This window comes from Tripterygium wilfordii, chromosome 7, assembly GCF_013401445.1.
Source record: "Tripterygium wilfordii isolate XIE 37 chromosome 7, ASM1340144v1, whole genome shotgun sequence".
In the NCBI taxonomy this organism is placed as follows: domain Eukaryota; kingdom Viridiplantae; phylum Streptophyta; class Magnoliopsida; order Celastrales; family Celastraceae; genus Tripterygium; species Tripterygium wilfordii.
In genome coordinates, this window is record NC_052238.1 from 6,672,663 (window position 1) to 6,684,003 (window position 11,341).

General features: G+C 35.0%; 1 protein-coding gene across 2 annotated transcripts; it reads left to right on the forward strand.

The window, feature by feature from the left end:
* Window positions 1–3,677: 3,677 nt before the first annotated feature.
* LOC120001811 (protein SHORT INTERNODES-like) lies at window positions 3,678–5,968 on the forward strand. Of its 2 annotated transcripts, XM_038850281.1 has the most exons (3): window positions 3,678–4,245; window positions 4,523–4,708; window positions 4,787–5,968. In XM_038850281.1, exons 1-3 carry the CDS (start codon window positions 3,978–3,980, stop codon window positions 4,885–4,887), a joined length of 555 nt encoding a protein of 184 aa, XP_038706209.1. In that variant the 5' UTR covers window positions 3,678–3,977; the 3' UTR covers window positions 4,888–5,968. The 2 variants fall into 2 exon arrangements, with proteins under 2 accessions (XP_038706209.1, XP_038706208.1); XM_038850280.1 differs by having other exon boundaries at window positions 3,686–4,245; window positions 4,523–5,968.
* Window positions 5,969–11,341: the final 5,373 nt, after the last annotated feature.

An 11,341-nucleotide genomic window follows, 5' to 3' on the forward strand; every position in this document is an offset into this window, starting at 1 on the left:
TCAGCATCACTATAATCACTGTCAGAACTTGGTGGTGATTCCTGTCAAAAATGCAGACATTAACTAAACAAAACACAAGTCTTTGTCAATAAACAACGAATCACATAACATGTCTTCTCATCCTTCTAATCCGCTTAGCTCTTGTCTTTCGGTTCACCATTGTTACTGGATCAACCAATGTATAATTGATTGAAACTGCAGATAAGTACACCTAGTCAATGCCAAATCGAAACAGAATGTGAGACAAATCGAAGTAGAAAGGTATCTAAATCGAAGTCTAAATCGAAACAGAAAGGGATGGAAACCCAAATCGAAACAGATAGGTATCTAAATCGAAACAGAAATGGATCGAAACCCTAATCGAAACAGAAAGGGAGCCAAATCGAATCAAATAAGGAGCGAAACCCAAATCGAAACACATATTGTAGATCGACACCCATTTTCGAAAACCAAATCGAAACAAAATTTGTATATCAAAATGCAAATCGCAACGGAAAGGGATACCTGAGCAAGGAGGGAGACGGAGACTGAGTATCAAGTTTGAAGCTTGCAATAACCCTAGTGCAGAAAGTGAGAGTGGCGCAGTTGAGAAAAATAATCATCTCTTCTTACTATGTGAAACATTGAAACCCTAATTGGAATTGGGTTTTCTATAAAACAATTTAAATTTCATTTTTTATCAAATTCCATGTCAATAATTCCACATATTACTCAGATTCTATAAATATATATGACACGTCTAAAAAATGGTATTCACATCAGCAATTTTTGGCGGACCATGGATGGAAGGGCAAACGTGACCCATTAGTTGAAGTTGAGGGGCTCATTTGGCACGAAAAAAAGATAGATGGCTGAATTGACCCTTTTTCGTAACTTAGAGGGTCTATGTGATACTTCTCCCTTTATAAAAAGAAACTCAACCTCAACACTTAAAAGCCTTTTCAAAGGTCAAATATGGTGTGGGCCTTGGGTTTATAAAAAGAAATTCAACCTCAAACACTTAAAAGCCCTTTCAAAGGTCAAATGGTGTGTGGGCCTTGGGTCCATAACAAACAATAAACTCAAGTGGATTTAGTTGGGCCAAACATCTTTCTATCTCACCTCTATCTACTTCTCTCTACTCTCTTCAAATAATAACACATGTTGATGCCGATCAAAGTACTCGAAAATTTATGTGCGTCAAAAAAATGGAGCGATATAAAAGATGGATTTTGTATATTCATAATACATTTTTTCATAAATATATTGGTAATGAGTGCCTTTGATATGTGCCTTGGGCGGAGACTACGAGACCAGGGAGGCCTGTGCCCCCTAGATTTTGGGAAAAAAATTAAAATACATATTTTATGCATTACATATCAAATTTTGCCTACTGTGCTACATTTTACTGCACAGTCCAGATTCGAGTCTCAAAACAAGCAACCCGGAGTCTCCTTTTTTTTTTAAACCTCTCTTTCTTTTTCTTTTTTATAAAACCTACTCTTGTCTTTTTACCTTACAATTTTTTCATTATTTTTTAGGTCTCCTTCTTTTTTTTAAACCTATTCGTCTTTTTTTACGTTACTGTTTTATTTCATTATTTTTTAGGTTTAAAGACTTACATACTTACATTATTGTTTTTCGACTATGCCTTCTCTTACTGCACATTTTAAAGATGTACATTACCTATTCGGGGGAGGAGATTGTGCTATTCGATTGTTCTGACTGCCAATATGGTGGCTAAAATGCATTCCGTTATGGAAGCTGTAAGTACGTGGTCTCTATGCATTCCGGGTTATGTTTTTATTTTTTCACTTTAATTTTGTTATATAATCAATGAGAAATTAGTTAATTTTTCAGTAAATACTCTTGAAAAAAATTTCGGGGGCAACAAACCCCATGAACTTTCACCTCCACATGAAAATTCATGGCTCGCCCTTCATGGTTGTGATTATGATGAATCAAGACTAGTAAATAACAGGCCAATCTTACTGTTGGGACTATGTACCCCACATATCTCCACATTAGTATGATATTGTTTACTTTGAGCCTATACCCACAGATTTACTCATGTATTTCTACCCAAAATGCCTCACACCAATGGAGATGTCCACACTTATAAACCCACCATCTTTCCCTTGTCTAGCTGATGTGGGACTTTGGTTTGCACCTAACAATCTTCCCCTCGAACCAAAGACCACACCATTCCTCATGGTTCGAGCTAGCCTCCCCTCAAGTGACATCCATTCATCCATTGAGATCAACTACTCATCTTTACCACGTTGGAGGCACATGCCTTATGTGAAGTACCAGAGCACACCGCCTTCCTCAATAGCTTGGTCAACTACCACCTATCTTGAGCTCAAACACAGATCCACACGGCTAAGTTTGGGACCTTGCTCCAATACCATTTGTTGGAACTATGTACCCCATATATCTCCACATTAGTATGATATTGTCGGTTTTGGACCTAGGCCCGCACGGAATTTGACATGGGTTTCTACCCAAAAAGCCTCACACTAATGAAAATATTGTCCATACTTATAAACCCACCATCTTTATCATGTTTGGTCGATGTGGGATTTTAGTTTTACAAATGTGTTCATCATGATGGTACAAATAGCTACAATTTGAAGTATGTACAAGACCTACAACGAATTTGACATCACTTAGAGAGTATGTATGGTCACTAGACGAGTTCTTTATTGGTTCAAGAAGAGTATCTCCAACCCAAGTGGTATATGGGGGTTATATCACTTCTAATTTTCAAAATAGCACCTTGAGAATAAATTTTTCTTCTCCAACCAAGTGCTATCAGGGGTTGTATTATACAACTCCTTATCATGAAGTGTTAAATAAAGAGATGAAATTTTTTTGAGGAAAATAAAATTTGATAGTTAAGAGAGAGTTTCACATAAAAAAAATAAAAAATCTAAAGAAATCAATTTCCCACCCCATTTCCCACCCACGATTGGAGCAAAGAAATTATACCACCCTCACTTTATACTATTCAAGGTGCTAAAATCCCATTTTACCACCCACCCTTGGAGATGCTTTAATATGAAACCAGATCCTTCAAAATTTAATCAGTTCTGGTTGCATAGACACTCAGATCAAAAGATAAAATTAACTTGTAGAAATAGTACTTATGCAATCATACCAAATTTTAGACGAAAGTAGAAAGAGTACTTTGCAATCATACCAAATTTTAGAGGAAAGTACCCATTTTTCATTTTCTGTGAAAATAAATAAACTTACATCTAAGAATATGTATAATCAGAGATTGCCATGGCTAAAGTTCATGCAGCCCATAACAAGGAAAAAAAAATGAAAGAAATTTAGAAGTTATTGATGATGGTTTATCTTATCAACATCAAAACCTTCTTCACCCTCTATTTATGTGATACATCCATGTGGAGTAAATTTACTTAAAAGGACATTAAGTACACGAAGGAGGATAATGTGAATATATATATATATATATATATATATATATATGTATGTATGTATGTATATGAGAGAACTTAAGCCAACCCCCAAATAGTACGAAAGGTCGAGAAATCCGGGTGTTCTTATGAAGCAAAGGACGAACAAGATACGTAGTTGTCAATCAGTAAAAGATGAGTAACCATATTGCTTATACCTACATCATCACATCAAACAAATGGCAAATTCATAGAGAAAAGTACCAAAACACAGCCAGTGAAGATTTTGGGTAAAAGATATCCATCTCACACTACTATCCCCCCCTCAATTAATAACACCCACCACAATTTGGACATAGAAAATGTGTACTTTAAAGTACTGTCTGAAGTCTGAACTTGGAAGGAGAGAAGAGGGGGGAGCTCTTTTTTTATTTCATGTTTTTTATCTTTGTTTTCTTCCTTCTTCTGTTTCTTTTTGATCAAGTCGTACAATAAAAAAAAGAAAACCCACCCACTTCTCAAAACCCTTTTCTTTAAAAGGGTTTTGAGAATGAAGAAGATTTTGAGGTGGTGATGATGATGATGATGTTGAGGGGTCAGTCGGGATTTGGTAGCTCAAGATGTCAAGACTGTGGAAACCAATCAAAGAAAGATTGTGTTTATATGAGATGCAGGACTTGCTGTAACAGTAAAGGCTTTGATTGTCAAACACATGTGAAGAGTACTTGGATTCCTGCTTACAAAAGGCGCCAGAGGCACCAACAAATACTTGTTCCAGCTTCTTCTCTTCAACAGCACAATAACCCTAAAAGGCTAAGAGAGGAGAATCCATCTTCATCAGGTACATTCCAACACTCCAATATCTTGATCTCTATCATGTATACAGATCTGTGTTGTGTTGAATCCCAAATCCCTGTATGGTGAAGCCCTAGCTTCAGCTTCTCTTTTTTTTTTTTCTACTCGACTGTTTTGTACTGTTAGCTCATGATCTTCAATGATAAAATTAACCCTATACCCTCAACATCATGTATAGATTTTCTTGTTTCTTCAATATTAATTGTTCAAGTCTTGTTGAGGTTGAATGTGATCTTATTTTGGGTCTATTTTTTAATTTCTAGAGCTAGAAGAGATGAATTTTCCGTCGGAAGTTAACTCGCTGGCGACGTTTCGTGGCGTCCGAGTGAGCTCCATTGATGAAGCAGATGATGAAAAATATGCATACCAGACAAGTGTGAATATAGGTGGACATGTGTTCAGGGGAATTTTGTATGATCAAGGCCCTGAAGCAAGCCATTACACTCAAGGTGAGAGCTCTTCTAGTCAAGTACATGTAGCCAATGCTGCTCATCATCAAGCCCTAACTACTACTACTGCTGCTTCAGCTGCAGAAGAAGTACCAGTTCTTCCTCCTAACTCATTTCCATCCCCTCTTAATTCTTTCATGTCTGGTATGCAATTTTTCCAACACCCAAAATCTTCTTGATTAGGCTATCACTTTGTTTTTTGTTTCTTCAAGAAAAAGAAAAAAATGGAGATCTAGAGATCTATAAGCCTAGTTATTAGCCAACCTTGTTCTTTAACTTGTTCAGATTGCACTGTTGTTGATAAAGTCCTAATGTATTTTACTTCTAATTGATTAAACTAAACATGAATAAAAACAAGGGAGATGAACTTAGTCTTGTACAAATTTCAATGCATAAATCATATGATGTCCTTGATATGATATTTAAATGTTTGGTATATATGCTACACAGGTAGGTTTAGTCTTTTGTCTTGTTTTGTTAATATTTGTTTAATTGTTGTTTATCAACTTCTAAGCTACTTTTTTCCCTATAATCCATACTCTTGCCGGGTTCAAACCAGACTTTACTACCTGTTTGTCATGTGTTAGGACAAATTACTTAGATTACATGGATTTGGAGATAGATTTTATATGTTTTTCTTTGTTTGTTTCACCAATGCATGAGGCTGCAAACCCAAAATAATATTCAGGAACACTGGCTCACCCTATGTTAGGATCTAAGGCAATCCTGATTTTCCATAGCAGCTTTTGTTTCCTTCATTTGCAACCATTTTTAAATGTTAAAAACCCTAGAAAGCTGAGAGAAAAGGCTAGGGTTAATTTGATTTTCATTCTAACACACTAATCACATGTTTCTCTCTGCATCTTTCGTTCAAAAATTTCATCAATAATCAATTTCAAATGCATTTCCCTCTCATATATATATATAGTTTCCTGCTTATATATGCTTGATAGTCTTCTCAGGAATACATGTTAGGGTTTGGGTGATGTTGTTGAAGCACAAATTAATATATTAATCAAGGTATAAAAGGCTAGGGGAATAATCACTCTTTAACCATAAAGCATAAGCTAATTTTTTCTTTTCAAGTTGGATACTTTATGGTTGAATACAAAAGGGGGGGAAAAAACACTTGGTGGGCATCTTGTAGATTTAAGATTGATGAAGACTTTAGAAAGGACAGCACCATGCATATAATTAACCCCATGTTTAATTAATTAATTAATTTTTAATACACCCAAGAGGCAATCATGCAAAAGTATTGATGTTCTCAATGACACATGCATCACTGGAATTGGTAGAAAAGGCATAGTGAAGTTGGGTTTCATTTAGTGTTAATTATTAGATGCATCTAGCTAGAATCAATTCCTTTATTTTTTTCTAAGAATTCCATGCATTCAATGGATTCCCACATAAGAATTTAGCTTCTAGATGGCTTTCCCAATTTGGTTAACCATTGAAAATAATAATAAAAAATCCTCTAAAATTTAGAAGAAATAAAAGATTTCTTCAAGAAGGTGTCATCCAAAACCTTGTCTATAACATGAGGTTGCTTACATAAATAATTAGCATGGCTTGCAAGTAGAGTGAAGAGGTGATAATACTTTTTTATGAATAAACCTAACTACACAAGGGAAAACCTGAACATCAGGACCACTTATTATAAAGAGAGTAATGCTATTTCTCATGTCATGATCTTTTTCTCTATCCTTTTTGGTGAATAAGGATGGTTGAGTTCATTTATACTCATCCTAAAACCCTATAATAAGGATTACTTTCAGAGTTCATGGCTTTTTGATCTAACTTTGTTTTTTTTACTTATCAGCCGTAAAAGAAAGTTTTTTTTTTTTATAATTAACGGTATAGGTGACGCGAATGAGTTTATATTTGTAATTTTCAAAAGGAGGAGAATTAAACCAAGGGACAACTATAAGAAGTAGAGTTAATTAATTCTTATGATAAGCTTGAGCATGATTTTGTTAGTATTCACTGCATTCGCTCCTAGTGAGGTTCAAACTGAGAACCTTTTGAGTTCATATGATGTTGCCCTAGAGAGATTTATCACTAAGTTATTATCAAAATGACTTGGTATTCATTGCGCTTATGGATAAATCCACTAACATAAGTTGGTGATATGAAAAGTAGCTGAAAATATTTATATTTAAGTGTGTAACTAGCTAGGTCTTTTATATATATAGTTAGCCTGTGCTGTGCTTTAACTCTAATATTGTCTTTTACCACTCAGCTTGTTAGGTGCAATAAGCTTAAACTTATTAGTGTTGTGTAGGCCATTTCTTTTGCATGATTAGTACTGAATTATTAGTGCATATATATATGGTCCCTAGCTGTCTTGAGAATAAACGTACATTAAAAAAGTTTTACTTTGTTTATATATACATTAAAGAAAAAATTTTACTTTGATTCCTCGCACACAAAATAATCAATCTTGTTAAAAGTTCCATATGCTGGCCGTACACTACCAAAATGGAAGAGGTTACAAATGTAAGCTAGCTAGCTACCTAGATCCTTGCTGCTATGTAATGAAAGCATATTATATATGTAATTGTGATTAATTAAATAGGCCATGATAATCAACTGGTGCATGCATCATGCATATGTGGAGCATATGAATAAATGTATATGCCTAATCAATTGACAGTACTGGCTGTTGAACAAAATGATATGGTCATGACAGAATGTATTTGTGAATTTGCATAGTTTTTGGCGGAATAGCCCCGTACAATCAATTATATTGTCTATTTTGGAGTTGCGATTTCCGTGGATACATCGTACTACCCGAACGGGTTTGTTTCTCTCAAACCCAACAAATGGGTTAAGTCTAACTCACCACGCTAGGGAAAGACCTAGTTGTAAGTAAGGGGTGGGTGGACTAGATTTAATAAACCGTTTGGTTGAATCACACTCAACCGATGTGGGATTTTCTATTGGTAACATAAATCTTTGTACAAGTAGTGCTACAATCTTATGAAAGAGGAACGCTGGTGATATATCAACTCCAGTACTGCTTATATCTGTGAAGACCACTGTGATGTACTGATGTGATCATGGATAAGCTGCAGGAATTTAAGTGAAGTACTGCGTGGATATGGTGGTACTGAGAACAGACATGAAAGTCATAAGAGTCAGTACGTAGTTATACTTTTTAATTTGTGCCTGAAATTTTGAATGTAATACAGATTGCTTAATAATGTAGATTGCTTGTATATTGCATCTCTCTTTCAAATGCAATACAGGAACGTCCTTTGTACATATTTGTAAATATGTATCAAGTAGTTGGACTAGCTGTCTGAGGTGATTGTTCGATTGTTCTTGTCTTTTTTTCCCAACTGCAATTCCAATGGGATAATCCTTTGTTCGAGAAAGGGAGCAGGGGGTCTCATTAGGAAACCCAACACAGGACTCATGCTAGACAGCTTGTTATTGTTTCCTACTTCCTGTGCAGGAGAAAAACGTGAGCTATGTGAGTTTCAATACCTTGGTAATGTGTCAACTTAGACATTTTTAGTGTCAAGTACTGTCGTCACTCTAGTAGTGGAGGGTGATTTTTATTTTTTAGTATCATGTATTGACAAATTATTTATATAAAAAAAAGGTCGGGCCGTACCCAAATTGTTAGGTGTGGGGCAAAATTATATATTTTGAGGGGGTTAGGGTAAGATTTTGAAATTTTAGTGGGGTCATAATACTACCATTTGTTGGTAAAATAATGTAGTTATAAGTGTATTTTAATATGAAAATCTTTTCACTCATGTAATCTTCCCCATTCCCCAAAATATATTCAAACTGAACAAAATATATGATTATTTTTCTCGTGTTGTGGCCCAATCCATAAATGGTGATTTTCATTATTGGAGGAGCCTGATCCCTTCCATTTCTTTTTCTTCTTACCAAATGGCAAATATGAGTAATGCTAAATATCCCAAAAAATGACATTCATTTTACTTCTAAATTCATGTGGCGTGTAAATAGTCATTGATTATAAATACACATGCAGAGTCCGCTCAACATCTAACACTGCACATTAAAAGTGTGCAGATTTGGGGGGGGGAAGGAAGGGAAAGGGAGTTTCTTTCTAATTCCATTGTTTGGATAGTTTATAAAAAATTAAGGAGAGGGATTTGTGAGGAATATTCCATTAAATTTTTCTCAAAATTCTTTCTTCCACAAATGGAGTCATTTGGAGGGAAGTGATTACTAATTAAGTTATTTATAAGTTAAAAACATATTTTACCCTTGCACATAATACTTAAACATAAAAAATAAGGATAAATTAGTAAATGAAACCACTTTTCTTTTTTTTCTTTTTTTTATATATCCAAACATGAGAGAGGAAAATGTATTTTCCTTTCCATTATCTTTCATTCCCCCCAAATCCCTCAATCCAAACACAATTTAAAGGGGGGTCATATTTTGGAGATATGAAGCATTATTCATAGTGCTATACAGTCTCACATTCTAATTTTTTTTTTTTATATGAATAATCTCCAGGGAGTTGTAACTACCAATAGGAGTTGGTTTCCCAAAAAATAATTGATGTTGGGGTTTGTGTTTGTCTCTAACCCTCTGAACTGTGCTATTGGTGAATAACTGTGCTCACTGGGCAAATTGTTTAGTTTATTCCAACTTAATGAATTATAGATTGTTCACCCTTTAAAAAAAAAAAAGTTTATGATTGCAGCTACACTTACTACTACATATATTCCAAGACAACATTTTTTTTAATAAGTAATTCTAAAACAAAATATTTAATTTTAGAATTAAATTGTGAAGCTAAGTTGATGCTCTCTTTTTTTATCACCAAAATAAAGATATGCTCTCTCGATGTAAAAAAAATGAAATAATGTTTGAGACCCCAAAATATGATTCATTTTACCCCCACTTAATGTGTATTGTTGGATGTTAAGTGGGCCTTGTATTTGTGTTTATAATCAATGACTATTTCACATGCTACATAGATTTTTAGGTAGGGTCATATTTTGAGAGTCCGTAGCATTACTCAAAAAATAACAAAATAATAAAATATGACTCATATTTTGGGGGTCTGTAGCATTACTAAAAAACCAAAATGACGCTCCTTGACTAGTACAAGGAACATCATAAATCAAATCTAGGATAAAATATGAGTCATATTTTGGGAGTTTGTAGCAGTCCATTCTTTGGATTTGGTTTGAGCCTTATAAAATTCAAGTCTAGAAATTTGGGGGTGTTTTTTTTTTTTTTTTGACAAATGCATATTGAGTCGTTTGACAATGAAAACATCGCATAATTTGAAAGTAATATATATAGAGATATATAAATGCGTACAACAACTTTAGCCAATTCACACCCCAAGCCACTAGTTGGAGTGATAAAAATGGTGTGTATCATCTTGATGACTAATGTTCGAATCCCCCTTCCCTGTCTCAAAAAAAAAACACTTTAGCCAATTCAAAATTTCAAACTCTCCCTTGCTTCTCTATAACCAATCGTTAGTTACTAATGTTGTCGTATAGCAACTAAGGCTAAATCTTGATCGTGGGCCTCTGAATCACCGCTTAATCTTAGCCGTCTATATTGATTACTAGATTTTCAGATAAAGTTTCTCGTTCACGATGCTCGCCATATTTCACTTGTAGTGGCCAAAAATGGTTCATGCCCATTTTCCTTTATATGGTTCAAGTCCAATAAATTTTTTAACTAACCAAGCCCTACTTTGTGTATAGATCTACTACGGATTGCCTACAATTAGGCCTAGAACCCACTACAGGTATGATAGCGGTACACTATACTTTTACTATTCATATAATGATTGGACACCCTCTCCATATCATTTTTTGCTTAGGCAACTTGTAGCCCTAGTTTCTCTTTTACTTCGTTTTCATCATTTGCCTTGATCGCAATTATCAGAATTGACCTCAAAGGTCGGTCCATCACCAATCTTTCCTTTGGCATCAAGCATGCAGGGTCACCTATCCCATGCAACCTTGTAACTTGCGCCCGTCCTATCACAGGGGATGAGTTGTAATTGATGACATTATTTTTGTTATGAATCATATCAAAATCATTCCACCACAGTTAATCCTTGAGATCTAACCTCGAGTGGCTTAACATCATCTCCATTGTCTACATAAACTCTTCCTTCTCCTAGAAGAACGGGAGGTTGACATAAATCTACTTAGAGACTACGATCTCTTAGCCTACTCATACTCTTCCACATTCTCTCTCTAAAAACTTTCTTTGTGGCGCCTCTCTCCACGGTCGCAGCCATCCATATTTGCATGCATTGTAATTCTCTTTTTGGCTTATGTTATTACTGATTTGACTATCAAAATCTCTTTAGTCGGCACCCCACCGGTGCCAAGTTTTTTTGTTTATCTTCTGCTTACGTGTCTTGCAGGTCGCTGCAGATCGAGCACCTACATAGTTGATCTTCTGGCGTCATAGTCTACCGAAGATAGCTCGATTGTTTTAGGATTTTGAATTATTCATGATAATTCGTGACTGAGGTTGTCTGGGTTCATCATTCTCGTTTTTGTCGATGGTGGTTCTTATAGCTAGATTTTACATTTTGAATTCGCAACTGGAACTCAGTCAAGTTTCTTTTTGTTGTTTCTTACTAGCTCTTTAGTGACGGTC

Bases quoted from the DNA above. Each gene is read 5' to 3' on its own strand.
- LOC120001811 (XM_038850280.1), top strand. From the start codon at position 3,978: ATGATGATGATGATGTTGAGGGGTCAGTCGGGATTTGGTAGCTCAAGA. The intron at 4,246-4,522 runs GTACATTCCAAC...TTTAATTTCTAG, and splicing joins GGAGAATCCATCTTCATCAG to AGCTAGAAGAGATGAATTTT.